Source organism: Trichomonas vaginalis, chromosome V (genome assembly GCF_026262505.1).
Source record: "Trichomonas vaginalis G3 chromosome V, whole genome shotgun sequence".
Taxonomy (NCBI): Eukaryota; Parabasalia; order Trichomonadida; family Trichomonadidae; genus Trichomonas; species Trichomonas vaginalis.
The window spans coordinates 10,547,288-10,575,040 of NC_067207.1; the positions used below are offsets into that span (position 1 = coordinate 10,547,288).

General features: G+C 32.8%; 9 protein-coding genes and 8 pseudogenes across 17 annotated transcripts, besides 4 other annotated features; 13 read left to right on the forward strand and 4 right to left on the reverse strand.

Moving 5' to 3' along the window:
* Positions 1–156: 156 nt before the first annotated feature.
* Positions 157–1,530, reverse strand: TVAGG3_0312940 (protein serine/threonine kinase protein; the record flags this gene model as incomplete). Its single annotated transcript, XM_001301206.1, has 1 exon — positions 157–1,530. One exon carries the CDS (start codon positions 1,528–1,530, stop codon positions 157–159), a length of 1,374 nt encoding a protein of 457 aa, XP_001301207.1.
* Positions 1,531–2,401: 871 nt separating this feature from the next.
* On the forward strand, positions 2,402–3,964 carry TVAGG3_0312950 (uncharacterized protein; the record flags this gene model as incomplete). Its single annotated transcript, XM_001301207.1, has 1 exon — positions 2,425–3,909. One exon carries the CDS (start codon positions 2,425–2,427, stop codon positions 3,907–3,909), a length of 1,485 nt encoding a protein of 494 aa, XP_001301208.1.
* A 910-nt stretch (positions 3,965–4,874) lies between these two features.
* Positions 4,875–6,080, forward strand: TVAGG3_0312960 (uncharacterized protein; the record flags this gene model as incomplete). The annotated part of the gene is made up of 1 exon (XM_001301208.1): positions 4,875–6,080. One exon carries the CDS (start codon positions 4,875–4,877, stop codon positions 6,078–6,080), a length of 1,206 nt encoding a protein of 401 aa, XP_001301209.1.
* A 431-nt stretch (positions 6,081–6,511) lies between these two features.
* TVAGG3_0312970 (phage tail repeat-like family) lies at positions 6,512–7,237 on the forward strand (the record flags this gene model as incomplete). Its single annotated transcript, XM_051229914.1, has 1 exon — positions 6,512–7,237. A coding segment is annotated over one exon (726 nt), but the record flags the coding sequence as incomplete, so codon positions are not given.
* Positions 7,238–7,469: 232 nt separating this feature from the next.
* TVAGG3_0312980 (uncharacterized protein) lies at positions 7,470–7,832 on the forward strand (the record flags this gene model as incomplete). The annotated part of the gene is made up of 1 exon (XM_051229915.1): positions 7,470–7,832. The coding sequence occupies one exon, from the start codon at positions 7,470–7,472 to the stop codon at positions 7,830–7,832; it is 363 nt and encodes a 120-aa protein (XP_051099645.1).
* An 18-nt stretch (positions 7,833–7,850) lies between these two features.
* On the forward strand, positions 7,851–8,093 carry TVAGG3_0312990 (serine threonine-protein phosphatase family; the record flags this gene model as incomplete). The annotated part of the gene is made up of 1 exon (XM_051229916.1): positions 7,851–8,093. One exon carries the CDS (start codon positions 7,851–7,853, stop codon positions 8,091–8,093), a length of 243 nt encoding a protein of 80 aa, XP_051099646.1.
* A 4-nt stretch (positions 8,094–8,097) lies between these two features.
* Positions 8,098–8,685, reverse strand: TVAGG3_0313000 (uncharacterized protein; the record flags this gene model as incomplete). Its single annotated transcript, XM_051229917.1, has 1 exon — positions 8,098–8,685. One exon carries the CDS (start codon positions 8,683–8,685, stop codon positions 8,098–8,100), a length of 588 nt encoding a protein of 195 aa, XP_051099647.1.
* Positions 8,686–9,401: 716 nt separating this feature from the next.
* Positions 9,402–25,147: a mobile genetic element.
* Positions 12,577–13,243, forward strand: TVAGG3_0313020 (annotated as a pseudogene). Its single transcript has one exon. A coding segment is annotated over exon 1 (667 nt).
* On the forward strand, positions 13,860–14,664 carry TVAGG3_0313030 (annotated as a pseudogene). Its single transcript has one exon. A coding segment is annotated over exon 1 (805 nt).
* TVAGG3_0313040 lies at positions 14,855–15,713 on the forward strand (annotated as a pseudogene). The gene has a single exon. A coding segment is annotated over exon 1 (859 nt).
* Positions 16,421–16,769, forward strand: TVAGG3_0313050 (annotated as a pseudogene). Its single transcript has one exon. A coding segment is annotated over exon 1 (349 nt).
* Positions 16,886–17,823, forward strand: TVAGG3_0313060 (annotated as a pseudogene). The gene has a single exon. A coding segment is annotated over exon 1 (938 nt).
* Positions 17,975–18,519, forward strand: TVAGG3_0313070 (organellar and viral DNA polymerase type B; the record flags this gene model as incomplete). Its single annotated transcript, XM_001301210.1, has 1 exon — positions 17,975–18,519. A coding segment is annotated over one exon (545 nt), but the record flags the coding sequence as incomplete, so codon positions are not given.
* Positions 20,074–20,901, forward strand: TVAGG3_0313080 (KilA, N-terminal/APSES-type HTH, DNA-binding family; the record flags this gene model as incomplete). Its single annotated transcript, XM_051229918.1, has 1 exon — positions 20,074–20,901. The coding sequence occupies one exon, from the start codon at positions 20,074–20,076 to the stop codon at positions 20,899–20,901; it is 828 nt and encodes a 275-aa protein (XP_051099648.1).
* TVAGG3_0313090 lies at positions 20,918–21,614 on the reverse strand (annotated as a pseudogene). The gene has a single exon. A coding segment is annotated over exon 1 (697 nt).
* TVAGG3_0313100 lies at positions 21,828–22,280 on the forward strand (annotated as a pseudogene). The gene has a single exon. A coding segment is annotated over exon 1 (453 nt).
* On the reverse strand, positions 22,297–22,714 carry TVAGG3_0313110 (annotated as a pseudogene). The gene has a single exon. A coding segment is annotated over exon 1 (418 nt).
* A 1,186-nt stretch (positions 25,148–26,333) lies between the features above and the next one.
* Positions 26,334–26,374: a mobile genetic element.
* Positions 26,334–26,374: a terminal%2Cinverted (terminal inverted repeat of ISTv3 transposon ID:TVAGG3_0313120).
* Positions 26,375–26,741: 367 nt separating this feature from the next.
* Positions 26,742–26,826: a mobile genetic element.
* The last annotated feature ends 927 nt before the right edge of the window (positions 26,827–27,753 follow it).

A 27,753-nucleotide genomic window follows, 5' to 3' on the forward strand; every position in this document is an offset into this window, starting at 1 on the left:
ACAAATCATTCAACAGTAGAGATTAATTATGAAATTTCAGATCTCAAATTTTTAATTAATAAAAGGATTTGTTACATACATTAATAGATATCTTTAAAAGATAAAAACAACTAATATATCAATACAAAATAAAAATAATAAACAAATTTATATAAATTAAATGGGACTAATCGGCTGATAGTCATCCTTTAGCGATGATGGCGTCATTCCATCATCATTTGTGTTTTCTTTATGCTCAGGAGTGCTTTGATTTGGATCTTCCTCTAAATTTTCAGTCATTTCTTTAATATCGTTGGGAGGCGAACTGTCATCATTCAAATGTGTTACATCAACATAAGAAAATCCTGGGAATTGCTCTGCAGATCCAAAAACAGGAAGAACAAACGAATCTTGTGGAGTTTCTTGAGTAAATTCTTTGTCAAAGTTTATAGGTTGCGTTGATTTCTCAACCCTTGGTATGAATGTTGGTTTAATCTTCTTTGCAAGGAGATCATCAAAATTTATTCCTTCAAAAAACGGCATTTGAATAATCTGATCGTAGTTTGGTCGTAATTTTGCATCCTTTGTAAGAAGAGCTGAAATAAATCGAAGAATTTGCGGATTTGTATTTATTGGAAATGTTGGCTCTTTTTCTAGAATATTTTGAAATAATCTTGCGCGGTTTGAGTGAGCAAAAGGAGTTACGCCAAAAAGCAACTCGTATGTTAATATTCCGACTGCCCACCAGTCAACAGCAACAGTGTAAGGTTGACGATGGACAATTTCAGGCGCTAAGTACTCGCTCGTGCCACAGAACGTATTTGTTTGCGTTGCGTAAGACATATCCTTGGATAAACCGAAATCTGTCAATTTTATGTAACCATCTTTGTCAAGTAGTATATTTTCGGGCTTTAAATCACGATAAACGATTCCAATACTATGCAGATGATGTAAAGCCATGCAAATCTCTGCGATATAGAGTTTAATGTCATATAAAGGTAAACTACCGTTTTTTTGCATATGGAAGAATAATTCTCCACCAGGAGCGTATTCTAATCCGAGGTAGAACTTCGATGCCGTCTGAAAAGCAAACCTTAACGAAACTATGAATGGATGTTGAACTTTTGTAAGGATATTTCGCTCTGCAATGACTGTGTGAACTTTGTTTGACTGAATTAAACGAGATTTATGAATCGATTTTATTGCAACAATTTCATGTGTTGTTTTATTTTCGCATAACATGACTTTTCCATAAAAACCACGACCAATAACAGCGATAATCTTAAACTGTTCCATTGACATATCAGGATTTTCAAACGTACAGCCACGTAACGCTAAAACCCATCGCATTAATGAATCAACCGATTCGGCTTCAAACATATTATAGTCGCCATCAGGTTGTGTGAGTCTGAATCGAGGTTTTGAATCTTCTTCAATGATTTCTATTCTTGTATTCGGAGTTATTAAATAGTCATATTCATTGTTTTTGTAATTTTCGTCTTTAAACACTAAAAAATGTGTTCCACTCAACGAGCACCACCTTTTTGACATAATACCGAATATCCTTTTCCTATATAATATGCCATTTAAAGGGTGCGAAGTTTTCATTTTGCCACTTTTTTATGGATGATTCAATTTGGGATAATGTGATATGAAATCAATTAGTGATCATTTTTACATAAGATTTGATCAGTTCAATCAACTCAAGATGTGGAAAATGCATACATACACTTCTACACACACACCTATGAGTCCTTTTATCTCGTTCCGAAAGCTATTTAATTTCATTTTTTCTGTTGATCATTTGATTTGAATTTATTTTAAGATTTTGACTGTTGTTAACGAAATACTAAAGTTCTATCAATATGTTTATAGTTTTCTATATTGATTGGAATAATTTCAATAAGGCATTCCGATATTGATTCTCTATCTTTTATATGAATAAATATTTCAGAGAAATAAGATTGAATAACCAAAACAACTCACGAAGATATTGTGAATTTACCTTTGTTGGCATTAGTAATACCTATACTTTTGAACTATATTAATCTTATCAATATTTTCTTAGCAAGCATTTCTTAATTTATCACCTAATATGGATAATAGGTCATCTCAATGTATAAAAGTCATTATCATGTTAAAATATAATTTCAAATATTTGTGAAATAAAGAGATATCTCATACTTATAATAAAATCAACAAATATAGGAAAAATACAATTTAATGACATTATAATTATCCAGTTGATAGCATAGTTTCAATATTTTGGTTTATATCATGATATACCATGATGCAACATGGATGATATTCTTATAATTAAGCTAAAAAACTCAAATATATGTAAAATAGCCAACGGAAGCGTTTATTTTTGAAGGAAATGTAAGATATAAACAAATTCGAATTGTCACTTTTCACTTAACGGCTCTAACTGAATAGAAAAAATTCATGAGTTCTACTGATTATTCCGTTCCTTATATACTATGGTGGAACGACAAAGCTTATGAAATAGATTCAACCGTATTTGCAAGATTTTCAAAGAAATTCAAGCGCGATCTCCAAAATCCAGATAATCAAAATCAGATGGATATCATTGTGAACAATTCCAGAGGCGAACGTGTCGAGGAAGAGACATTTCTCGCTTTTGTCAAAGCCTGCCAGTTGCAGCCATTCGATGTAACCAAGAAAAATGTTTACGAACTTGCTTTTCTTGCATCTCAAAACCAATGGGATGTTGCATCTCTTCGCACATATATTGATGAATATATTGCTAAGAACAAGATTGATCCACCTGAAGTAAAAGATTATCTTCAAATTTTGTTAGACCATCTCGAATCAAACGCTGATACACCAGAAGATTGGAAGAATGTTGCTGATAATATCAACTCCGCTCTTGCTGATGAAAGATTCGAACAAGTTCCTCCAGATGTAATCTACGAAATTCTCGATATTGCTGACAGAAAGAGCTTATCATCTGATGGACTTGTTGCTTTTGTTCGTAAGATGCTTACAATTAATCCACAAACAGCTGTTCCTCTTCTTCTTCGCTGCGATTTTGATAAATTTGAACTCCAAGAACGTGCTGCTATCTTCCAAAACCCATCGGTCCATACAATGAATATCAACTTTTTCACAGCTTCAGCCATCAGCGCTTTACAAAATAAGAATTCTATAACAATTGCCAAGCGTAAGCGCCAGCAGATGCTTGAATTCAAGTGCCTTGAAATCGCCCTTAACAAGATGGTCGAAGAGCATACAAAAGAGATCAAAGAACAATACAATGACGAAATCAACGAAATCAAGGATGAAATCTACCGCCAGCAGGCAATCATAGATAAGCTTACAGAGCGTATTAACACTCATAAGCAACGAATTCTTACAGCAGAACGCAAACAGGCAAGCCGCCGTACACCTCTCGATTCGAAGGCTCTCCAAGACCTCCAGAACTCTGTTAGAAGAGAGCTCCAGGATATGGAGAACTCACTCGATAGATCATTGTTTGACCACGAGAAGGGAATGGAGAAATTCGTAACAGATGCAGAGACAATGGCCGAGAAATTCTTCACACAGGCAGCAGCAGAGTCATACAATGAGGTCAGCAAAGTCACATCCAAGCTTTCCCAGCTCGCAACTGATTCCAAAGAAATTGAACAAAATTCTCTTGCAGTTAAGGATTTGCTTGGCAAAGTTAAATCATCACTTTGCGCAAAGGTAGTCAGAGATAAGCTCAGATTCGACAAATTCCTTAGAAAGACAACAAATAAATTCAGAATCTTCGAGAAAGAGCCAAGAATATTCAATCTTACTTCTCAAGATGTTAAGGCTTCAGAGGAGGCCCTTGTACAGATGGACCACCACATAGAAGCTTATTGCCCACTCAGACAGCAATTGCCAGAACCACAGCCTGTTCGTAAGCACCATAAGAAGCAGTAATTTTTTTATTTATAAAAAACGAATTCTTTGATATATGATATTTTTTAAAAATGACTCATATCGAAATTATAATTTTTTAGATTTAAATAATTTTAAATCTTAGATTGGACACAAACTCATATTATACAAATCAGACTCCCATTAAATAATAGAAATGGAATGATTTCATTAATTGCTTGATTCAAAAATTATTTTATATATATCATACTGAATACTATTTCTGATCGTCAGTCATTTTATATTTTATAACATGATTAATTACATGCATTGACAAAGAAGAAAGTTGCAATATATTATATAATTTAAGATTTTTTATTTTCTCCTCTGGTTATTCACCATAACAGAACTATCAGGAAAAACATTCATAGTAATATTTCATTGCAACAGATAGTATTATGTTTTTGCCATCAAGAGTCGATAATTATTTGAAATATTGAAAATAACTTATGAACGCAACTGCAATCTTAAAATGCAACTAGTGCTATATATTTCTGCTCTATTTATTTGATTGTTCAATTTATTTTTTATTTTCTGAAGCTTTTTTGTATAAATTTTTTTGAAAAAGCATCAGTTTGTAAATTGTTTTGGAAGAAGCTAGATAGGAAAAGGAACATTTTTGAAATAAATTCAAAAGAATATGTCTGAATTTCATTTTTGAAAATAATCTGATTAAAATTGATTAACATCATTGAAATAGCAGAATTCTACAAAATATTATTTTTTATATTTTTGTCAGCAAAATTTCTGTGTATTTAAGAAAATTACTGACATATGAACCCACAATCAAAAATAAATAGCAAAAACCAAATAGAAATTGAGATAGGTTCACAAATAACGAAAATCCCAGAAATTCGAATAAAAATTGAATAAACACAATTTTCTATATAAGTCTAAGATTGTATACTTTATCTTTCAGTTCCAATTTAAGATATCCACTATAATTCATCAAATTTCTTAATTTTTTTATGAAAAACGTTGCACTTGTCATAAAAACAAAAATGTTCTTGTTATTCCTACCAACCATAACATGCGAGTATTATCAATGTGAGCAAATTAGTTCAAATCTCAAGTTTCATGAAAAAATAACTATTAAGTGCAATAATTTGGATGAAGGTGTTAATCTTATTTATTTAAAGTATGGTACAAAAGGAAATTCAAAAAGTTATCATGGCATAGCTTCAAACAATGAACTGTCTTTTATTGTTACGGACGAACTCCCATTCAACAAACTTTATATCAGTTTTGAGGATGAAGATCATTTTATACAAGATGTTCATTTTGATGGAAAACCAACAATAAATTACTTTGAACTCATGGCAGATGTATATTCTGGTCGATGGAACTATCTCAAAATTTCAACATTTTTTGATACCGCTTATTTCGGAAAAGGGGAAACCAAATTTGAAGCTGCATTCCTTAAAAGTCAAGATAATATAAATGATAATGATTTTCATGAGATTCTCCTTTTAAGTGCCACAGATTACACAAAACACATTTTTATTCCTTATACAATTGATGCTGGGGAATATTATCTCAGGCTTCGTTTTCGTTATGTTGATGGTAATAAAAATTTGGTTTCAAATGTTGTTACAAAAAAAATTAGACTTCAACAACCAGATATAAAGGATCAATTAATTGTTTATAGGTATACAAACGATTTGATTTTTAATGCAGATAGCAGTTTTGAAGTATTATTTGGGATGTATCCATCTATAATCAATGTCAAATTACTATACAAATTGGGCGAATTTTCAACAAATTTGGATGACTATAATGAACTTTTTGAATCTAATGGTGTATTGTCACTTTCCAATAACTATAATCATAGAGGATTTCTTATTCCATCAGATTTAAAGGAATTTTATGATAAAATAACATTTATAATGGTAGATTCTACAACAGCAACAATTCTAAATTCAACAATGATAAATAATATTAAGATATTGCCTGAATTTAAACATGAAGAGATACAACTTGATCTACCAAAAGATAACGAAGGGAACTATTATCTTGAAGAGGACGGACATATTTCAGGAACCATCACATTCAAAAATGAAATTGACATAGATTATATGCGTTTACGTACTTATGAAATTTATGGTACTCTAACTGCTGTTCCAGGAAACAACAAAAAATACCATTTTGATATTGCAACAATGCGTTATCATTAATTATTTATTAACATTTTCGCAATATCGAAATTTTATTGATGTTAGGTTTGATTTTAAACGCATGGATTTGAATGTGTGGATCAATAAATATTTACCGCTAACTGGAAAAATTAATGGCTATATTGTTACAAGTAGTAATATGGATCATCCTAGAAAAAAAAAAAAAAAAAGGTAGTGGGGCCTCCAGGCACTTCGTGCCCTCTAGCCCTGAAGATGTTTAGTATAAATGAAGTTTATATTCGGAAAATTGTTAGTCTTCTGGTGTGAATTCGGAGGACTCTTCTTCTTCCTCCATTGCTTCTGGGAAGAAGCCTTCTTCTGGGTCGAAAACATTATATAATGTGTCGCTTTTCACAAATTATATATGTTTTCATGCTTTGTCACTTTTCTGTCACTTTTCAGGAAAAAAACATTTTTATTATTATATATAAATGAATTTTACAAAACCACCGTTACCGTTCTTTGGAAATAAGAGTAAATGTAAAGATATTATATTGAGAGAACTTAAGAAACTACCGAATGGTCTCACATTTGTAGATTTGTTCGGTGGAAGTTTCTATATATCCCATTTGTGCCATACAATATTCCCAGACTCAAAGATTATATGCAATGACTTCGACAACTATATGGACCGTCTCAAACATATTCCAGACACTAACAAAATATTGAAAGAGTTAAAAGAAAAGATTCAGATAGGTAAGATGGAACGTATACCATTAGATAAGAAAAATATTGTGAGAGAGGTTTTGAAAAAAGCAGAATATATAGACTGGGATAGTATATCTGCTAGACTATTATATAGTGGTTCTATAAGAGTTCATGACATTGAAACACTTATGTCAAAAGTTTTATATCTTAACTATACAAATGTTTTCAAAGAGGACATAGAAAAATATATTGAGGGTATAGAGTTTGTGAGATGTCGTTGGACAGAGTTGTATGAAAAATATAAAGACAAGGAAAATGTTTTCTTTATAGTGGACCCGCCGTTCTTTAACACATGGGATTTTCAATACCAAGTAGACTGGACTTTGAGAGACTCTTTAGAAACTTTAGACGTTATACATAACCATCCATGCTTTTACTTTACATCCGATAAAAGTGGTTTGGAAACCGTTATGAGATGGTTAGAGGACATACATGACTATGAGTTTAGATATGACAAGATAGAATATGAGAGAGGTCCTATAAACCGGAGAAAGTGTCACAATAACGAAATTTTATTAGTAAGTAAATGTGGTTTGAAATAGGACTACTTGTCTTAGGTTTTTTCCATTGTGTCATTTATTTATTTGACGTGGCAGAAAAGTACAGAGAATATGAAGATGAACCAATGCCTGCAAATGTTCAGTATATGTACTCGTAAGAGATATTTTTATCTAATATTAAATGGACGCACAGAACTTAGCGAATGCACAGCAACCTGGACAACCAAACCCAGAGAATATTCCAAATGAAGTTAGAATACAAACTGCAATGGCAAACTATGGTCAAGTGCCAACAGATGTACAAATGCAAACTGCCATGTCAAATGACGCTGCGTTAGGTTTGCCACCATGGTATGCAAATATGAGATGGAAAGAGTTTTATACAAACCCTGAAGTGGGATATAAACAACTTTATGCAGATGACGCGAACACAGGAGTTGACCCAGAATATGTTTTCTACCAGAGGAGAAACAGAATGTATGAGCTCCAGTTAAAGAATGCTATGGAACTCAACAGGAAACGTAAGAGACTAGGCGGACATTAGATTTTTACATATAGTAAAATGGGTTTCTTCAGTAGTATTGGAAACTTCTTCAGAAGAGTTGGAAGAGGTATATGGAATGGAATAAAAACCGTAGGAAGAGGAATTTGGAACGGAGTCAAAAATATTGGTAAAAGAGTAGGTCAGTTTGTTGGTATTATACCTAAAGACCCTGAACCAGAAGAACAAGCTCCTGTTATACAACAGCCTGAAACTGCACCACAGTCTAGTTGGCAACCAAATCCAACACCTCAACCGTATTAAAAAATTATATTTTTACCGTTCGATAGTAGTTGTATATGAAACTAAGTTCTAAGTAAAACGCATGGTATAATGGAATTATTCTTTTTCTTCCATCTGTAGTAAACCATACTTGAAAGTCTGAAATACTTCCACTTGGTGGTTCGTATAACTTTGTAGGTTTTTCGTAAAAGTCATTTGCCAAGCATAAGAAAGAGTTTTGGGCGCCAGAAAATGAAGCATGAACAATAATAGCATCTTGGTCGAAAACATTTTCATATGTTCCATTAGGGTTTTCGACTTCATAAAAGTCTGGGTGTACTGGATATGCTGCAGGCTGATTTAACATCCTCATAAATCTATACCATGCCAAGTTGTTATATTTTGTAGAAATATAAACGTTTTCTCCAAGGTCTTCTATTTTATTGATTTTAACAGTTGCATTTTTCCTGTCATAAATAATATCGAGATGGTACTCTCCCTCGTCAATGTTATACTGGTTTGCATATTCGATATAGATATCGTTTATTTTTTCTTGAAAAGCTTGAAGAGTTGTTTCTAAGTTTACAAGCAAACTAACTTGTAAAAGTTTTCCCTGTTCAAATTTCTCATACATACGTTTTTCTTTGTTATAGTATCGAACTTCAAAACCGACCGTAAATGGGAAACCATGTATGGCTTCTGAAATGAACTTCATTCTACGAAAGCCAATAGCTTTTGTGACGGATGGGTCTCTTAACCATCTTAATGGGTAGTCAAAACGATAGCCTTCATGCTTTACGGTCTCTGTCTCAAACTTTTGACCGACATTAGTAAAAAGTTCATCTAATGGTTTAGTTGTAGCAACTCTTGAATTTTCTTTTTCTATTGAAAGCATATTTTATCTAGAATAAAAATGTCGAAAGATATTGCTTCCATAAGAGAAATACAACACAACCGACAACTCATTATGCAAGCTCTAAATAAGAACACAACAAACTTTTCAAACTATTCTAAGATATCTGAGTCATTGAAAGAAGGAAACTTAAAAACTGACAATAAACCCAATGACAGATGAGTTTCTGTTTCAAGACAATAAGAAACCATACTGTCTGTATAAATCCAACAAAAGGAACTTTAAACGAGAAACCTATAAATGAACTTCTTTTGAAAGCAGATGTTGACAACAAAGCTGACAAAGAATATGTAGACGATGCAATAGCAAAAGAAGAAGAAAGAGCTAACAATGCTTATGCAACAAAAGAACATACTCATCCTGAACTAGCAGACAAAACATATGTTGACAATAAAATGTCAAGTGAAGTGACAAGAGCTGAAAACGAATATTCTAAAAAGACTCATACACATTCTATATCTGAAATAACAGACTTAAACGTTAGCCTTGAAAAGAAAGCGGATAAGGATTGTGTGGCTAGTGCGTTAGAGAAGAAAGCAGATAAGGAATATGTGGATGAAAAAGATAAAGAAATTATAGAAAGGGTTGACTGGTATCATGGACGGACATCGAAGATTTTAAAAACTAAAGCCGATACAGGATGGGTTTCAGGATGTTTAGACCTTAAAGCAGATAAAACTTATGTTAACGATGAGTTAGAGAAGAAAGCAAATAAGACTCATACACATACAAGTTTTACAACTGTTGCTATAGAAAGTATTGAAGGAACGGTTGAAGAAACTGGTGGGGATGCATTATATTGTAAACCTCCTAACTTTCCACAAGGTTTAACATCGGATGACGACATAACGACGATGAGAAACATTAGATGTAAAGATGTTTATGTCATGAAGGATGAACATAATATTAAATTCACTGCTCAAGATTTATATGACAAGAAAGCAGACAAAACAGAGCTTCAAACATTAAAGACAGAAATACTTCAAACATTATATCCTATAGGCTCTATTTATACGTCAATGAACTCTACCAGACCAGAAACAGTTCTGGGTTTTGGAACTTGGACTCAAATAGTCGACAGGTTTTTGTATTGTGCAAACTCTTCAAAGGAAACAGGTGGAAGTAAAACGATTTCAGGTGAAAATTTACCTGCACATAGTCACTACATAGATTTAAGTACATCTCAAGCAGGTTGGCATAAGCATAGATATTGGGATTGGTCAGCAATGACAAAAGGTAAAGGATATGATGTTAAAGACAACGTTAAGTTTGCTATAAATTGTTTCTGGAGTAACACTGAGGGAGGAGGAAACCATACACATCGCGTTTCAGGATATACGCAAACAACGGGACAAAGTAAAGAATACATGCCACCTTACATGACAGTTTACGCATGGTATAGAATTGCTTAGTCGTCATTTTCAACTTCTTTAGCATATTCGTCAGGAGTTGTCTTATATTTGTTAGGAACTGTCTTTGAAAGTATATACCACCTTGAACTTTGACAAGTTTGAAACGAGGTCTGACAATAGTAGTTTTATCTTCTGCTTGCAGTGTGTACATTTTGCCATGTTTGCCTAAAACTTCATAATATTCTCTTGTATACTTTCTTCTATTTTTACGAACACGAATGTGAGTACCTGTCGGGTTCCCATTGTTGTCATAGTCAATAGTATTTTCATATGGGTCGCGTTTAGGTATTTCTATTTTTACTTTGTCACCTTTCTGAAGTTTGAAAGCCCGGCATTCTTTCTTGTTTGTCTCTTTTGACTAAATTATTAAATATATAGTCTTTCTCTAAGTCAGGGTTGTTTTTCATTTCTTCGGGGGAGTGGTTTCCCAAACCTTTTTGTTTACGGTTATTGTAAATATTTAAAACTTGTCTCATCTTTGCCATGGAGAAGTGTCTATATTTGTCGTCATATGACATTTCATTTGCTTCACCACCTTGTGGTTGGTTTAAGTCTCTTAACATTTTTATACAACCGTCAATGACACCAAGAGCAGAATGGTTTTGGTCGACAATGAAATATTGGTTTACATTTTTTGAACGCAGATAGTTTTTTACATCATCTGATTTGAAAGAACTTTCACAGTCAGATGTCAGTTTTGTTGGATGGTATTTGTCAACGAATATTGTCAAAGCTGCTAAGATATCTAAAATAGCTTTGGACTGTAATGGTATGGCTTCACAGTATCTTGTGTTTTGACCGACAAATATTAGCCAGTATGGTGGTCCATCTCTCTATACCTCGGAATGTTTTCCAAAGATATCCATAAACCAAGCATTTGGTGTTGAACTAAAGATTTTTATCATGAGTGCTTTTTTTGTTGCCTTAGAAACATAGGGGTCCTTGTTTGGATTCGTCATTTTTTATCCTATAAGAAATGGGTTTATTTGGCGCATTAGCAGGATTGCATCCAGATTTTTGCCCGCAGTGGGAAACAATAGCCAGAGGTGTATTTGGAGTTTGGAAGGAAGATTTTTGAGTACATTAGGTATACTTAAAGAGAAAGCACAACCTATTATACAAACTGTACAGAAAGGTTGGGATGTAGCACGAAATGCAACAAATCTTATTCCCAAATCCTGAAACAAGAGGAAAAGTTCAAGGATGGATGGACAATGTAGGAAGACAAGCAGTGAAACTATTATAACAAAGCAAATGACTACTATAACCAAGCAGGACACTATATGGACCAAGGTGAAAGATTCTTTAACAGAGGATATAACCATGCACAACAATGGGTAACAATAACCAACCTCAACCGCCTCAAACGAGGGGAATGTAAAGTTTTTTATTGAGATGAAATGAACAATACAGCATTGAGACAAATGGGTTCAAGATGGATTTGTCGGCTTCCAGCAGTTACACCACGTGTTTGTCAAGTTCTTCCTATACCTCAGGAAGTTTTAGACCGACTTAAAAAACTAAACAACCAGTTGAAAACAAACCAAACTAAAATTTTTTACTGAGATGAAATGACCGAAGAAGTTGAAACGGTAGATTTGACACCACAAACAAAAAGTTCAGAACCATTGTCAAAAACCTGTCAAAGAACTTACAGATGAAGAGAAAAATTCAATAATAGAAAGTGCCAGGTCTGGAAATACAAACCCTAACTACAAAGTCACTTTTCATAAAAATGGAACGGCTAGTATCTCAAAAAAGAAACAGACTCTCACAAATAAAATATTGAAGTCTGAAGGAGCTTTCGAGACAACAGATGGAAAAGTTTACTTCACTGACCAACAGTTATTATAGAACATCTCATTGACTTAGAGTCGAAATATTCTAAACTTAACAACAAACACAAAAAGTTGAAAGGAAAACAAAAACAAATGGCATATGATATTTATGAAGATGTTGACGACACAACTGTTCCTGCAGGTGAGGTAAAGTCAGAGAAACCGAAAAGTGACGAAAACCGATAGAAGAAGAAAAACCAAAAACTGAAGATAAACCAAAACCAAAGTTTAGTTTGGAAACTAAACCAAGTCAACCTTCATTAGCTGGTATGGGTTGGCGTCAAAGACTTATGGCAGCAGGCGGTTATGTAAAGTAAAGAAAAAAATATTTTTTTATTTTTATAAAAATGCCCCCATATAGAATGGATAGAAAGTCTGCTAGAATAAAAGCAGAGTTGCAAAGATATGGTTGGAGAGTTTCGAAGAAGTTTAAATATAGGAAGGGAAGACCCATAAAAGTCTATGACAAATTGTCTGGTCTTCGCTACGAAATGGATTTGGAAACAGCACGTGCCAATTATCCAAACAGACTAGAGAGGTTAGAAGAAGAACGTCTTATGGACATGCCTTTCGATGTTAGTGAACCTCGAGTTGAAGGACACGACGGCTTTGCCAGATTCTACTGGAAACATGACGAACAATTGCATCCTTTGAGAAGGAAAAAAGGTAGTGCAGAGGATGGTCATGCTCCCATGGAAGAACAAGATATGCATATGAAAAGTATCGTGAAGTTAGAAGTCAAATTACATCTGGTCGAACCTTTACAGTAAACTTTGACGAAGGAAAAACAAAGAAGGCTTCATGGGTGTACTTGCTGCAATTCAAGACGGAAATAAGAAAGGACACAATCTCAGATTGACCATAACGGATTTGGATGGTCACATTTACTATGCAAATGGCAATGAACAAACAGCTGCAAAACTTCTTGACGCTTTCAAGACTACAAAGAGAGAACAAATGGTTGACTCCGACTCAGACATTTTGAATGCAATTGAAGGAATTGCAAGTGTCAAGTTCGAATGGTACCAACCTAACCCTCAAGCAGTCAGACAACATGCTGGATACTTCCCGTTCATAAATAAGTCTGACATTGACTTGACAAGGTATGGAATTTACAATTCAATTGAAACAATTGTCAATGAACCTTGTATTCTTACATGTCTCAGGAACTCTGGTCTTGTTTCAGAAGAGAAGATGAAGTATCTTGAGTCATGTGTGAAGACAAGGTACATTCTCAGAGGTCAATTGGCAAAATTGCACCGTTAGCAAATGTCAATATCCGAGTCAACATACCTACAGCTAAAGGTTTTCACATGACGACTATGTTGTTGAGTTCAAATTGCCATGGTTGAAGATTGTAATTGTCCACAACCACTTCATGTTGAACGAAAGTCTTACAAACCCATTGTTCGGAAAAGGCAAGTGCAACATTGTCAGAGCTGTAAACATTCTTTTCGAGAAAGGTTTGTTGGAACCAATTCCAGATGACAAGCTGACAGAAACTTTTGTACCAAAAGACGAAACAAACTTTTCACTGTTAGCAAGACCAAAAGTTGTTCCAGACAAAGTTCTAGTACAAAAGAAGTACACAATTCCACAAGGAGTTGGATTGTTCGGATACCAACCTGAACCAGAAGAACTTCCAATGAGGTTGCAAGAACTTCAAGATGCTATAAATAAACTTCCATTGAGACATCCAATTGACGTCAAATTGTATTGGAGAGCATCTGAGTTAGGTCAGAAGGTTTTATATGAAACAGGTTGCTTCGACGATGTTTATGAGATAACAGGAGAAGTTTCTCAGAAGATAAGAGACTCACTTGAATTTCCACAAACTGGACCAATTGGTTGCGACAAGTTCGACTCAGATGAAAGATATACTATGTCGACCTTAACGCTGCATACATGAGGTTTGTCCAATATATTCCGACTGGAATTCCAAACGAAGATGGTGAGTTCCCGGGAAGGAACTATACAGTTGGAAAAGTCATACAACAACTGTATGATATTAGGAAAGCTTCAAACCCCAAACTTGCAATGACACTCAAATTGCTTATGAATTCGACATGGGGATATTCCATTAAGAAACCTCAAGAGATGAAGAGTAAACATTATGAGAAGGTCGACAACTTTGTTGAAAGGTTTTCTCCTTTTGTTTTGAAGTACGAATTCACTCAAGGTCAAAGTGGCTTAGTAACCACATTAAAACCTATTGTCGAACATTGGTCTTACCCTCAGTTCGCAAAGGCAGTCCTTGACAACTACAAACAAATTTTCTCCGAAGTCAAATCCAAAGTCAAGGTTTACTATGAGAACATTGACGCACTCATGACGAAGAAGGGTACAACAAACTCATTGAAATGGGAATGGTCAGTGAAAAGATGGGCTGTTTTAAGCTAGATAAGGTATTTTCCGAAGTTCATGTCCTCTCCAAGCGTAAGTATTGGGGCATACTTGAAGACGGCACAGAAATAAACATTGCATGAAATAAAAATTTATTTTTAAAAAAAGTGACATTTTTTAATTTTATTTGAAATGTACGCTGAGTTTGTTGGAGAAGACCGTTGGGAAACTTGTTTGTTAGATGAGAAATATGAAATGGCATACCATTTTAAAACAATATATTTTTACATATATTAAATGCTTCAGGTTGAAAAACAAAGAACAAAAGTAGCAGATACAAACCGTTAGACTATATCTTTACAAATGCTGGTAGGACTATTTCAGATGAAGAAATTTCATCCCGAGCATACAGGTTTGACTATCCAATTCGTTGGCTTCAAAGTCCTTCAGATGCAAAGGCAATAGGATTTAGAAGAGTTTTGTTTTCAAATAGAACTAACGCATTTATGTTCGCAGTATATTTTCATGGGCAGTATAAAGGTCCTGATGGTCTAATAGACAAATTTGACGAAATGAGGATCTTTACAGTTCGTTCAGACGAAAGTCTTGAGAAAACTCTAAATGACTTTCAAACTCAAATGAACAAATATTATTGGGAATTTCAAGAAAAATACGACTCTTTACTAAATGGAACATACTATCTGAAACTAGAATATGACAAGATGAACTCCACCGTTTCATTTCAAAAGATTGAAATTAACCCTCCAAGAGATACAGAGTTTTTATTTTGGAAAGTAGACAAACGTTCTTGGCACAATTTCTTCGGTTACTAAACCAGAACGAACCATTACCACCAGATGGTCCATTTAAATTTATACTTCCACCAGCAGATTTGATGGTTTATAGAAACGTGTTTGACCCTCAAAATGTTATGTGTCATGCAAGTTTCAGTTCAAGCAACAATAGTTTTCTATGTATTGGTAAGGACTTTTATGACTTTGCTTCTAAATTCTACGAACCACCTAGTAACAGTTTCTCTGACTTTCAAGTTTGGTTCACAACAAATGGTGTGCAACATATTATTCCATTGTACTATGACTTTTATCTCGAATTGTCTTTCATATATAACTACGGAAAAGTGCTGAAAAAGTATTGAATGTGAAGATATTAGAAAATAACATTTTTTCTAACATCGTAGAAAAACTCATGAAAACAATTTATTTTTGTGAATATGCAAGGCTCATAGCTCAGTGGTATGGGCTACCTCGTTAAAGGCGTCGAAGACCTCGGTTCAAATCCCGATTCGCGCAGGTTTTTTCCTTTTATGCAGTGAAATTTCATGTACATAGGTTACTTTGGTGTTAGACCCTAGTGAAGAAAATAGAACGATATAAGTTTACATTTGTAAGGTTACTTTGGTGTTAGACCCTAGTGAAGAAAATAGAACGATATAAGTTTACATTTGTAAGGTTACTTTGGTGTTAGACCCTAGTGAAGAAAAATAGAACGATATAAGTTTACATTTGTAAAGTTGGACGATAAAAATCTCTGCTACTGTCAGTAAAAGTACTGCTACTGTCAGTAAAAGTACTTACTGTCAGTAAAAGTACTGCTACTGTCAGTAAAAAGGAAAATTTGAGAGGGTTTTCGACGATAAAGTACTGCTACTGTCAGTAAAAGTACTGCTACTGTCAGTAAAAGTACTGCTACTGTCAGTAAAAGTACTGCTACTGTCAGAAAAAGTACTGCTACTGTCAGAAAAAAGTACTGCTACTGTCAGTAAAAGTACTGCTACTGTCAGTAGCAGTACTGCTAGTAGCAGAGATTTTTATCGTTTGTGGTCCGACGGTTAAGCCACAAAGAATGTCCGACCGTCCCACCAACCGAGTCCATTCCCAAACCAGAGGAACCTAAAGAACCACAACAGTCTCCTCAGCAACCTCAGTTCCAGCAAGTACCTCCGAATTTCTACCAATTTCCACCTCAAGGTTACTACCCACCACAAGGCTTCCCGAACTACCCTCCTCAGCCTATGCCTTACTGCCCCAACCCTTGGATGTTCCAGCAAGCTCCACCCCAGCAATTCCAATCTCAATCCCAATCGAAGAGAGCCCAAGAGTTCGAAGAAGGTCTGAACCGTTTACGCAAAGATTATGCCACAGCCCCTATTGAGAGAAAGTTGTTCCCGGACCCAAAAATAAAGTTTAGGTGAAGAAGTGAGATCTCACCTGTTTTTTCACCCTCTTGAATTTTCATGAATTTTCCCGAAATAAAAAATAAAGTTAGTTTTATTTTTTTATTTTTTTTATTTTGTATAAAAAAATAAAAATGTCAACAATCGGCACAACAACACTTCAAACAACTACAGCACCTAACTCGTTAGTCATGAATCCAACATCTATGTTAGTAGAGATGAAAAGCTTCATTCCTTCTTCATATACTTTCGAAACAGAAATCCAGAAGATAAAGCAAGAACTTTTAACATGTAATTTAGACTGTAGTGCGAAAGATGAAACAAATGAACAGTATCTTTATGAAATGCAGGACCTCATCGACCATTTACCCAAATTGCCTGAAATTCAGCAGCAAAAGCTCACTATTCCTGAATTCGATGAAATAGAAGTCAAAGCAACTGACTCAGTAGAAATAAAGAAGTTCATACGAAAGGTAAACTATGAGTTTCTAGGATTTCATTGCAACCATAAGGTTATGGACAAAGATTGCGATATGGTATATAAGAATGTTTCTGACATATATAAATCTGAAGAATTTAAGACCTACGACAACTTTGTTTCGTTAGTTGCTGAATGTGTTTGGCAGATAAGAGATAAAGATAGAAGAGGTAAGGTATGGAACAAACAGATAAAACCAGCAACTTTTGAGTTAAAGAAAACCATTGACGCTTTAGTTGTTTTAGCAGGTAAGGTTTCAGAATATAACGCAAAAATGAACCCGCAATGTTCAAAAATGTAAAGCGGCAATGAGGAGATATAACTACTCCGTCAAAGAGATAGAAAGAATGAGAAACGACTATGCAGACTTAAAGACAGAAAGAAAAACCAGCAGAAAATAAAATGGACATGTTAGAATTTCTGAACAAAAACTATCCAACAGCAGAAGATTTCCTTCTGTCTGACGTCAAGAAGAAGTATAAAGAAACTTTCGGCATTGTTAAAACATTCGATGTACTAAAAGAAGAAATAGAGGCTACAAAACTGTTTAGGATTTCAAATATACATCGTACAATTCATGTAAAACGCTTGTGAAAAAAGAGGTGAAAAAACAGGTGAGATCGCACCACTTCACCTAAACTTTATTTTTGCTGAAAAATGACCAAATTTCATGAGTTTTCCCGAAATAAAAAATAAAGTTAGTTTTATTTTTATTTATTTTTTTATCTTGTATGTAAGAACATATATGTCAAACATTGAGTTTGAAACAGTTAAAAAGATAGACAATGACACCAAATTGGTTAGAATAGGTGATTTAAACGTAAGATACTCAAAGAAATACAACAAATATTCTTTGTCAGACATTATATCTCCATCTGGAAAGAAAACACACGACTGGGTTAGAAATGCTTCTACTCAGAAAATTTTGACAAGAAATCCTGAGCTTATGATATCGGTAAAATTCTATGGAACTGCAGCATATCTCATCGACAAAAGTCTTATACCAATAGTTTTGTTATGGATTGACCCAGTTGTTGGATATAACTTCATAACATATGGTTCATTCGATACGGAACGTTGCAGTGAAGGCTTACTTTACATCGTTCAGAAACCGAAGGACTTCAATACAAAGAGATATAAGATAGGAAGAACATATAATATAACTCAAAGATATGACAGTACAGTCAATATAGTCAAGGTTGTGTTTGCTAATGATATGAGAGCTGCAGAAACAGAACTACTTGAAAAGTTTGAGAAAATGTATGGTGCTCCCATAAAAGGTAAAGAAACGTTTGAAGTAGATGAGATAGATAAAGCTATAAAATTATTTGACGAAGTTGCTGAAAAATACATGTAAAAATAACGTTTACCATGTAAAACGCTTGTGAGAAAACAGGTGAAAAAACAGGTGAGATCGCACCACTTCACCTAAACATTATTTTTGCTGAAAAATGACCAAATTTCATGAGTTTTGTATGTTTTAGACCATGTGAGAAAACAGGTGAAAAAACAGGTGAGATCGCACCACTTCACCTAAACATTATTTTTGCTGAAAAATGACCAAATTTCATGAGTTTTGTATGTTTTAGACCATGTGAGAAAACAGGTGAAAAAACAGGTGAGATCGCACCTCTTCACCTAAACATTATTTTTGTCTGATTTACGCTCATTACGATGAAGAAGTCTTGACAAAGCATGTACGAAGAAGTTTTGACAAAACATTTACGAAGAAGTCTTGACAAAACATTTACACTCATTACGATGAAGAAGTCTTGACAAAGCATGTACGAAGAAGTCATGACAAAACATTTACGAAGAAGTTTTGACAAAACATTTACACTCATTACGATGAAGAAGTCTTGACAAAGCATGTACGAAGAAGTCATGACAAAACATTTACGAAGAAGTTTTGACAAAACATGTACGTTCATGTTTGACAAAACATTTACGATGAAGTCTTGACAAAACATATACGTTCATGTTTGACAAAACATATACGTTCATGTTTGACAAAACATTTACGAAGAAGTCTTGACAAAACATTTACGATGAAATCATGAAAATTCACGAGGGTAGAAAACAAGTTAGATCTAACCTTCTACCCTAAAATATATTTTTGCTGAATTCAGCACAAAAATCTGAGTAAAATGGCATAAGATTGCTACCCTCGAAAAACCGAGGGTAGAGATTCCGTACGAAAACAGTGAAGAACAGCGAGTACGTAAGAAAACGTAGTCGCCAAAACTCTATGAAAATCATGAAGCACAGCGAGACCGACTTCCTTCGGGGTCGCCAAAACTCTATGAAAACAGTGAATTTCCTTAAGATAGAAAAAATAAAGTTAGTTTTATTTTTATTTATTTTTTTATTTTGTATGTAAAGACAGATATGTCAACAACAGAGAACACAACAACTGCTATCGTTCATGAAGCCATAAATGAAGAATACGAGTACATACAGTTTAACAAACAACTCCGTCTCATTCGTTCGGTCAAAGACGATATGTACCAAATGCAAAGTATTTTGACAGCATGTTTTGCTCCAGACACTAAACACGCAGACGACTGGTTCAAAAACCAAAGCACACAAGAACTTTTGAGTGAAATTTCTCTAGACCGACTTTTTTCGGTCTTGCATAAAACACATGAAAATCGTAAAAATTTGCCAATAAATTTAAGAGGATATTATGTACATAGACTTTTAGTAAATGCAGTTGCAATGTGGGCTTCGCCTAAACTTTATTTTTATTGAATTCAGCACAAATTTCATGAATTTCCTTAAGATAGAAAAAATAAAGTTAGTTTTTTATAAAATATTTTTTTTATCCGGAATATAAAGACAGATATGTCAACAACCGAGAACACAACAACAGTTATAGTCCATGAAGCTATAAATGAAGAATACGAGTACATACAGTATAACAAACAGTTACGTCTCATTCGTTCGGTCAAAGACGATATGTACCAGATGCAAAGTATTTTGAACGCTCTTCGTTCTACAAAGCAAGCATATCATTGGTTTGAAAACCAACAGACAAAAGAACTTTTAGAAGAATTTCCTCATATGTTTGCTACCCTCGGAAAACCGAGGGTAGAGATTCCGTACGAAAATCGCAAGAATTTGGCTCCTGGTTTGAGAGGATATTATGTTCATAGACTTTTAGTAAATGCCGTAGCAATGTGGGCTTCACCTCGTTATGCTTGTTATATTTTCATGATGTTAGATGAACTATATAAAGCAGAACGTGAAGAGATGGAAAAGAAACTTCAAGCAAAAGATGAAGTCATTGAAGCAAAAGACAAAAACATTCAGAAAAGAATACCACGTTCGGTACCAAAAGGTAAGGAAAAGAACTATAAGTATATGATTTATACTGAAGAGATGGAAAATGAAGAAGATAAAGATATGGTTATGTTGCATTTAGTCAGAAGAAACAACAAAAGCTTTTACGACCTTGCTAAGATTTACAAATCTGACAGAAATTGGTTCTATCGCGAAAACTTACCGATTTCAATGACACCGAATGAAGATGTGAAACAAATAGTTCAAGATACGTTACCTCAAACACACTATGATATGAAAGGTTGTACAATACTTACATTCAAAGAAGACTTACCGCTACTGAAGGAAAAAATAGCAGAGTATTTTGACAACTTCAAACAAGTAGAGTAGATGAACCATTTATTTTTCAAGCTTGACTTTTTACAATTTGAACTTTGTTTGCGTAGATATGAATTCTGAAAGAAGTATGAGGGTCTTGTATGACTTTGTACTTCTCCCATAGTTCATGTCTGTCAAACTTACCTGCCATGGACTCTTTCATAAGTTCCATGAAATCGTCTTCGGACAATCCGGGGAAAAGTATAATGTCAGTCAGTATTCTTTTAACATCCTTACTTAAACTCTTTGCTGTCTGTACACAAATGACAACTGAAATGTTAAAGTGTCTGAGCTTCTTAAGAATTCGACACATATCTTGTTCTCTGTTCTTTAACAAAGGATGAGAAGCAAAGTCATCTAAGATAAGAAGACATCTATGAGGTATGTCTTCCAATCGTAAGATTGCAATTTCTTCGAAATGTATTCTATCTCTTTCTGTTTGTTTCTGAAGTGTTTCTTCTCTAATATTCTCTGCATTTCCTCATTTGGGTCTTTAAACTTCGAAATTTATATACTCATTTATAGCATTATACTTCAAAACTCTTCTTTGGTACTTCTTTATCCAATCTAACAACTCAGTATCCTTTATACATACTAACTTAGACTTCTTTATAATATCTTTGAACGAATTGACGGTTTGGTCAAATTGACCAGAAGTACTACAAATAACAACTAACTCATAGAAATGGGTTCTTCTCATCTAGTTCTTGTTGTTGTGCAGCCATTTTAAGATAAGTGAAAGTCTTACCCGACCCAGGTGGTGCAATTAGACCTGTTATACCATTCTGAGCAAATAAGAACTTGTCATGTATAGGCTTTATCTGAGCATTTCTAACTTCCTCTTGTTCTTGTTTAAAACATTCTCAAATTTCTTGTCAATGTCAGCAAACTTTTTTTCTAACATATTTTTAGAAAAATTAAAATTTTATCTTTAGAAAATGTCTAGCGATTTCGCTATCTATATTCGAGACAAACTTTTCGACAGCAAAACATCTGTCGACCATAAAATCTTACATAGTGTAAACAAGAAAGGTGAATTTGTTCTAAAGTTCTGTTTCTGGGAATATGACAAGAACCATAAAACATTAAGCAGAGAAGTCTTAAAATTTGTCAATGACAGACTTGTTGACAGAGATGACGCCTCTTGGAGAGATGAAGTCCAACAAAACTTCTTAGAATGCAAAGAAGACACATGCCTGTTCTTGAAGATGAAATAGAAAACAGAATAGATGAGCTATTAAAGGACAAAGAACTTTTACATAAATATGGTTTCGGAGAAATTTGACATAACTCCACCAGAAAAGAAGAAGAAAGAAAAGAAAGAAAAGAAAGTAGAAGAAGAGAAGAAAGAACCTGAACCAGTTCCAGAGAAAAAGAAATTTGACATGTAAAAATAAAATTTTATTTTTAGAACATTTCTGGGTCAATGTCAATGTTCTCTTCCTCTTTAGGAGTAAACACTGGCTTAGACTCTAAAATCTTTTACCCAATTTACCTTGAACTTCAACTATCTTAGACTCATAATATTCATAGTCGTCTGCTTTCTTTGGTTCATAAGTATAACAAGTTTGTATGCTTTGCCTTCTTTAAGGTTTGAAAACCTTCTATCAAAACTTTCTTTGACTGTTAACAAACCTTCTATGTCTAAGTCTTCAAATTTCGCACCATTTTTAGTCACAATAGCAAACTTAACTGGTTCGATGTTCCAAACTTTGCTGAATGAAGACTTTTCAAAATGGTAGAAGTAAACATTCAAATATGTGAATGGGTCTAGTTCTTCTTTAAGTCCTGACATGTACTTGTTTACTGAGATGAATTTTGTCATCTTTTCTATCGGATAAAAAAATATTTTTTTTAAAATTTACTCAGAAAAAATTATCGGGAATTGTAGGTGATAGTGAGTTGAGGTGTGTATTTCATCAAGTTCAAAAAGTTTATCAGGTTTTATTTAAAATTTTCTTCATACCATACGATAAATGATTCATTTAAATAACTTAAAATCGTGTTAATATCCCATTTTGCTATCACATTTTATTATAATACATATCATACGTTTTTTCATGGTCATCTTTAATAATGATTATAATCTGAAAGGGTCTAAAAGAATGGGATTAAATTTACCACTCACAGAAACGAGAGTAACATTATAAATTCCGCTAACTGTTAAATTTAATTCCACAGTTATTATTCGAAATAATATTGATAATTGACATTTTTTTTATTACGATTAAAAATATGGTAAAGCGTTATTTTCCAGTGATAAATAAAACTAGAATAAGATTACCTCAAGAATTCATAAATTCAACGAATAAGAAATTCATTCATGTTATAAATTTTAGTGTTTTCAGAAAATATGAGTCAGTGTCATATTCATCAACAGGTTATATTTCACTTCATTCAAATTTAGTTCAATCAAACCCATATAATGACCATTTCATAAGATTTTCAGATGGTATTAAAAATGTAATTGATAGATTAAAATATGAACAGATTGACAATATCGAATTTTTGGAATTTTGGTTTAAATATCCCGATGGAAAAAAGATTGAAGTTAAATATAAAGCTGATAATGATTGGGTCTCCATTCTCATGGTTTTCTTCATTCTCCTCATTCTTCGGTAAGTCACGAGTTAATAAATTTGGTTGAGTTGCTGACCTTGTTAATTCGGGGCTAACATTAACTTTAACATTTTGAATAATTCGTGATTTATCATCATTTACGTTATAACCAACCGTAATCTCTGCTTTTGCGTTAGTGTTTCTTTTGACTAGTGAAACGTCTTCTCATTTATATTCGAATAAAAAAATATATTTAAACTTTTATTTTGCTGGAACTTTTGAATCTATTATTCCCTGTATTTGTTCATGAAGTTGATTTTTAGCTGTTTCATCGTAATTAATAGACCTAATATTTCATTAATTGCATTCTTATAATCATCTGATTTCTCAAATTTTCTTTTATCTGATTCCTTAACTAAATCATAGTTAAACTTCGTTGCTGATATAATGGTTTCTTAATTAAATCTTTGAATGCTTGAGATAAAGCACCTGATGCAATTCTTGCTACTATAATTGGTTGGAATTGCTGTTTAAGTTCATCTTTAACATTTGCGAAAACTGGATCGAATAAAGCAACTTTAAAGAATTTCTTAGCTGAAATTTCGGGTCTAATATTTGCATATTGACCATCAAACTGGTTAGAATATCGTGGTAATCCATCCGGTCCCTCTTCAATAGCATTTAATTCTTCATTGAAATAAGAATATGGATTATGACGGTATGAATTAATTGGACCATTTTCACATTCTCCAATGTATTGTTTAACAGCTTTTCCATTTTCATCAAATTGCATAGGATAACGTTCATTATATGCTTTACGTTTTAGGATAATCAGATATAGTTAATTTATAACCATTTATACTTTAATATTACCTTGACCATCAGTAACGAAAACTTCATTTATACCATCGGGTTTTCCATTTGGACCCGTAATGTCTGTTCGTGTGCTTCCCAATTTGGACCTTGACGTTTGGCATATGCTTGAGCTTCTGGTAATGTTAAAACGTTTCTCATTTGTTTAACATCTTTTTGAAGACCAGCAACAATATGAACTAATTCTTTCATTCCATCAGGAACTTTCATAGTTCTATTATATGCACCCTTTTTGTTTGTCCCTTGTTTTAATGGAACCTGTAGAAGATTTGCTATTTCTGTCATGTTTAATTATAAATAAAAAATAAAATTAATTATAAAAAGTTAATCAAATTTAACACTTCCTTTATTTAAATCAACTATTATTTTTCCATGTTCACCTAATTGCTGATATTGTGTGTAAAGTTCATTAATGCTCATTGGTAAATTCACTTGATAAAGCATAACGTTCAACTGTTTGACGACTAAACCCACTGAAAATGAAAAGTGTTGATAGATTTGATTTAATGTTTGTGCTTAATGCTTTGAAATATTGAACAGCCATGAAGAATGAACACTGAATGTGTCGACATTGAGTTAATAACTGATTAAAATATGATTTCTCATTTGTTATTAGTTTTGATTTCACTGCATCATCTAGAAAAATGAGTGAATGCAAAAATTCTTTATCAAAATTTGAAATGGAAAGTGTTTCAAATAATTCACCCCGTTGTTTATCAATAATTTTATCCTCTAATCCTTGCTTCTTGATTGTATTATATAATTCTTTATACATTAAAAAGTTTTTTAAATAATCTTCTGCTTCTTCTTGTGATAAATAAATAATCATTAGCGTTTAATAATTCACAGTCTTCCTTTTTAAATTGATGTTTAAGATATTCAGGATTTAATACTCTACGTTTATATGCTCCTAACTTAGTTCTAAAGGTTTTTCTACAAAATTTAGGAATTCCATCCTCTTTAATGCACTCAATGATTTCCATTTCATTATTTTCAATTTCTTCTTCTCGTTTATGAGGTCTTTGATTATGACTCCATTGATTCCATGAAATTAAATATTCTTTATCATTATATTTATACCTCATTAGCTTATTTTGGCTTTCATATTCATTTAATAATTCACAATCTTCATTTTTAAATTGAAGTTTAACCCATTTAGGATTTAAACAATGTTTAATTAATCGCGGAATATCTGACATCATCTATATATAGCTTCTTTTATAAAAGATAAAAAAATAAATTATTTTAAAATTAATGTTAATTTTTTAAAATGTGTTTAGTATATAATATTTATTACTAATTTATTTAATAATGTCGCGCTTTCTTACGAATTCATGACTTAAAAAACGTAAGAAAAAATTTTTATATCATCTATATATAGAAGATGTGAAAATATACCTTCATCTATATATAGACGTAACAAAAAAAGTCACTAAACCCTTCATATCCTACTACTGTTATTTTTTGCATTCTATTATTTAGAAACCAATCCAAATACGAAATATAAGATGAAATTATGAATGCAAAGATGATTAAAGAATAATAAAATTAGTTTTCAATTGATCCAAAATGATTTGAACCTCAACGACTTTAAGGAGTACAGTATATTGGATATAAGATTTGTTGTTTCTTTAAGTTTTGAAAAAAAAATTGATTATGAAATTTAAGGGTGCACACGAGAGGATCATGTAAACTTCAGAATTTAGAACCTTATTTTAGGCATTATCTTGGCTACCTATTTAGGCTCGAAAAGCAAAAAATATCAAAAAATACAACTTGAGTCCATTATGACCCTTTCATGGAGGTAGTTTTTATCCGCTAGTATTTTCCCTTTGAATCTCTTTACAATTCGAAATCAAATTCAAATCTCAGTAGAAGAAAGGAAGAATCGACTTACTACGGTTGTAATACGAATAAATACATATATTTAATTATTTTTATTTACATAATAATTGTTTGAAGCTCATATTCCATCAAATTTTTAAATAAAAACATGAAAATGTAGGAAAATGTGTTGCATATTAAGTTCAGTCAAAATGTAAGCTATTGAATTTTTTGAGAGGGAAATCATCATCGAGGATGTAAAAAGTGACGCTTTAGGAAATATTATTAGAAATATGATAATAAATATATTTGGAAAAAATATGTTTTTTTTCAAAAATTGAAATGTTCATAGAATATTTTGAAATATGTAGGGAATTGAATTCGGTATTATATGATAAACAGGATTTTTAAATTTCAAGGAAAAATAGCTTTTGTGAATACTTTTGAGAACTCTTCTCAAAGATCATGATTCAAATATATTAAGGAGCCAAAATATTAGAGATGAGTTCACAATCAAAATTTTACAGTTTAATTATTTAGAAAAACGTATTAACCTCAATAAAAAAAATATCTCAAAGATGAATAGTTAATTTAGGGTTTCCTAGCTATCTAGAGGGAATTGTTCCTTATGATGTATATATTTATAATGTATGCATCATAAGGAACAATTCCCTCGCTGAAGTGAGAAAACTTGTTCGCAATCATTTCGCATTGCGAACAAGTTTTCTCGTTTTTAATAACAAACTAAAGGCTATGAGGCACTGATTATATATTAGTGCCTCATAGCCTTTAGTTCCCTGTAGAAAAGATCGAAATTTTATTCTTATTTTAACTGATCTATATTTCGCTTGCGTTATTTGATATCTTTTCTTTTGCATATGTCATTCCTTTCACTTTTCGAATTTCATTTGCCTGCATGCTCTCTCGTTTTGGTTGAAAATCAACTCAATCTTAAAATGAACTTCTTCATTCTTTACAATAAATTCAATTTTTTCGAGATATATCTTTATCTACCCCTATGTGAGCTGCATATTCTTTCTCGCTAAATTCTTTGATTCTTTCAGAGCTAAAAATCAAGTTTAATAAAAATATGTTTAAATTTTAAAAAAATATATTTTTTTATCGATAGAAAAGATGACAAAATCATATCAGTAAACAAGTACATGTCAGGACTTAAGAGAACTAGAACCCATTCACATATTTGAAATGTTTACTTCTACCATTTTGAAAATGTCTTCATTCAGCAAAGTTGGAACATCGAAACCAGTTAAGTTTGCTATTGGACTGAAAAATGGTGCGAAATTTGAAGACTTAGAACATAGAAGGTTTGTTAACAGTCAAAGAAAGTTTTGATAGAGAGGTTTTCAAAACCTTAAAGAAGGCAGCTATACAAACTTGTATACTTATGAACCAAAGAAAGCAGACGGACTATGAATTTATGAGTCTAAGATAGTTGAAGTTCAAGAAATTTTGGAAAAGATTTTAGAGTCTAGCCAGTGTTTATCCTAAAGAGAAGAGAAAATTGACATTGACCAGAAATGTTCTAAAAAATAAAATTTATTTTTACATGTCAAATTTCTTTTTCTCTGGAACTGGTTCAGGTTCTTT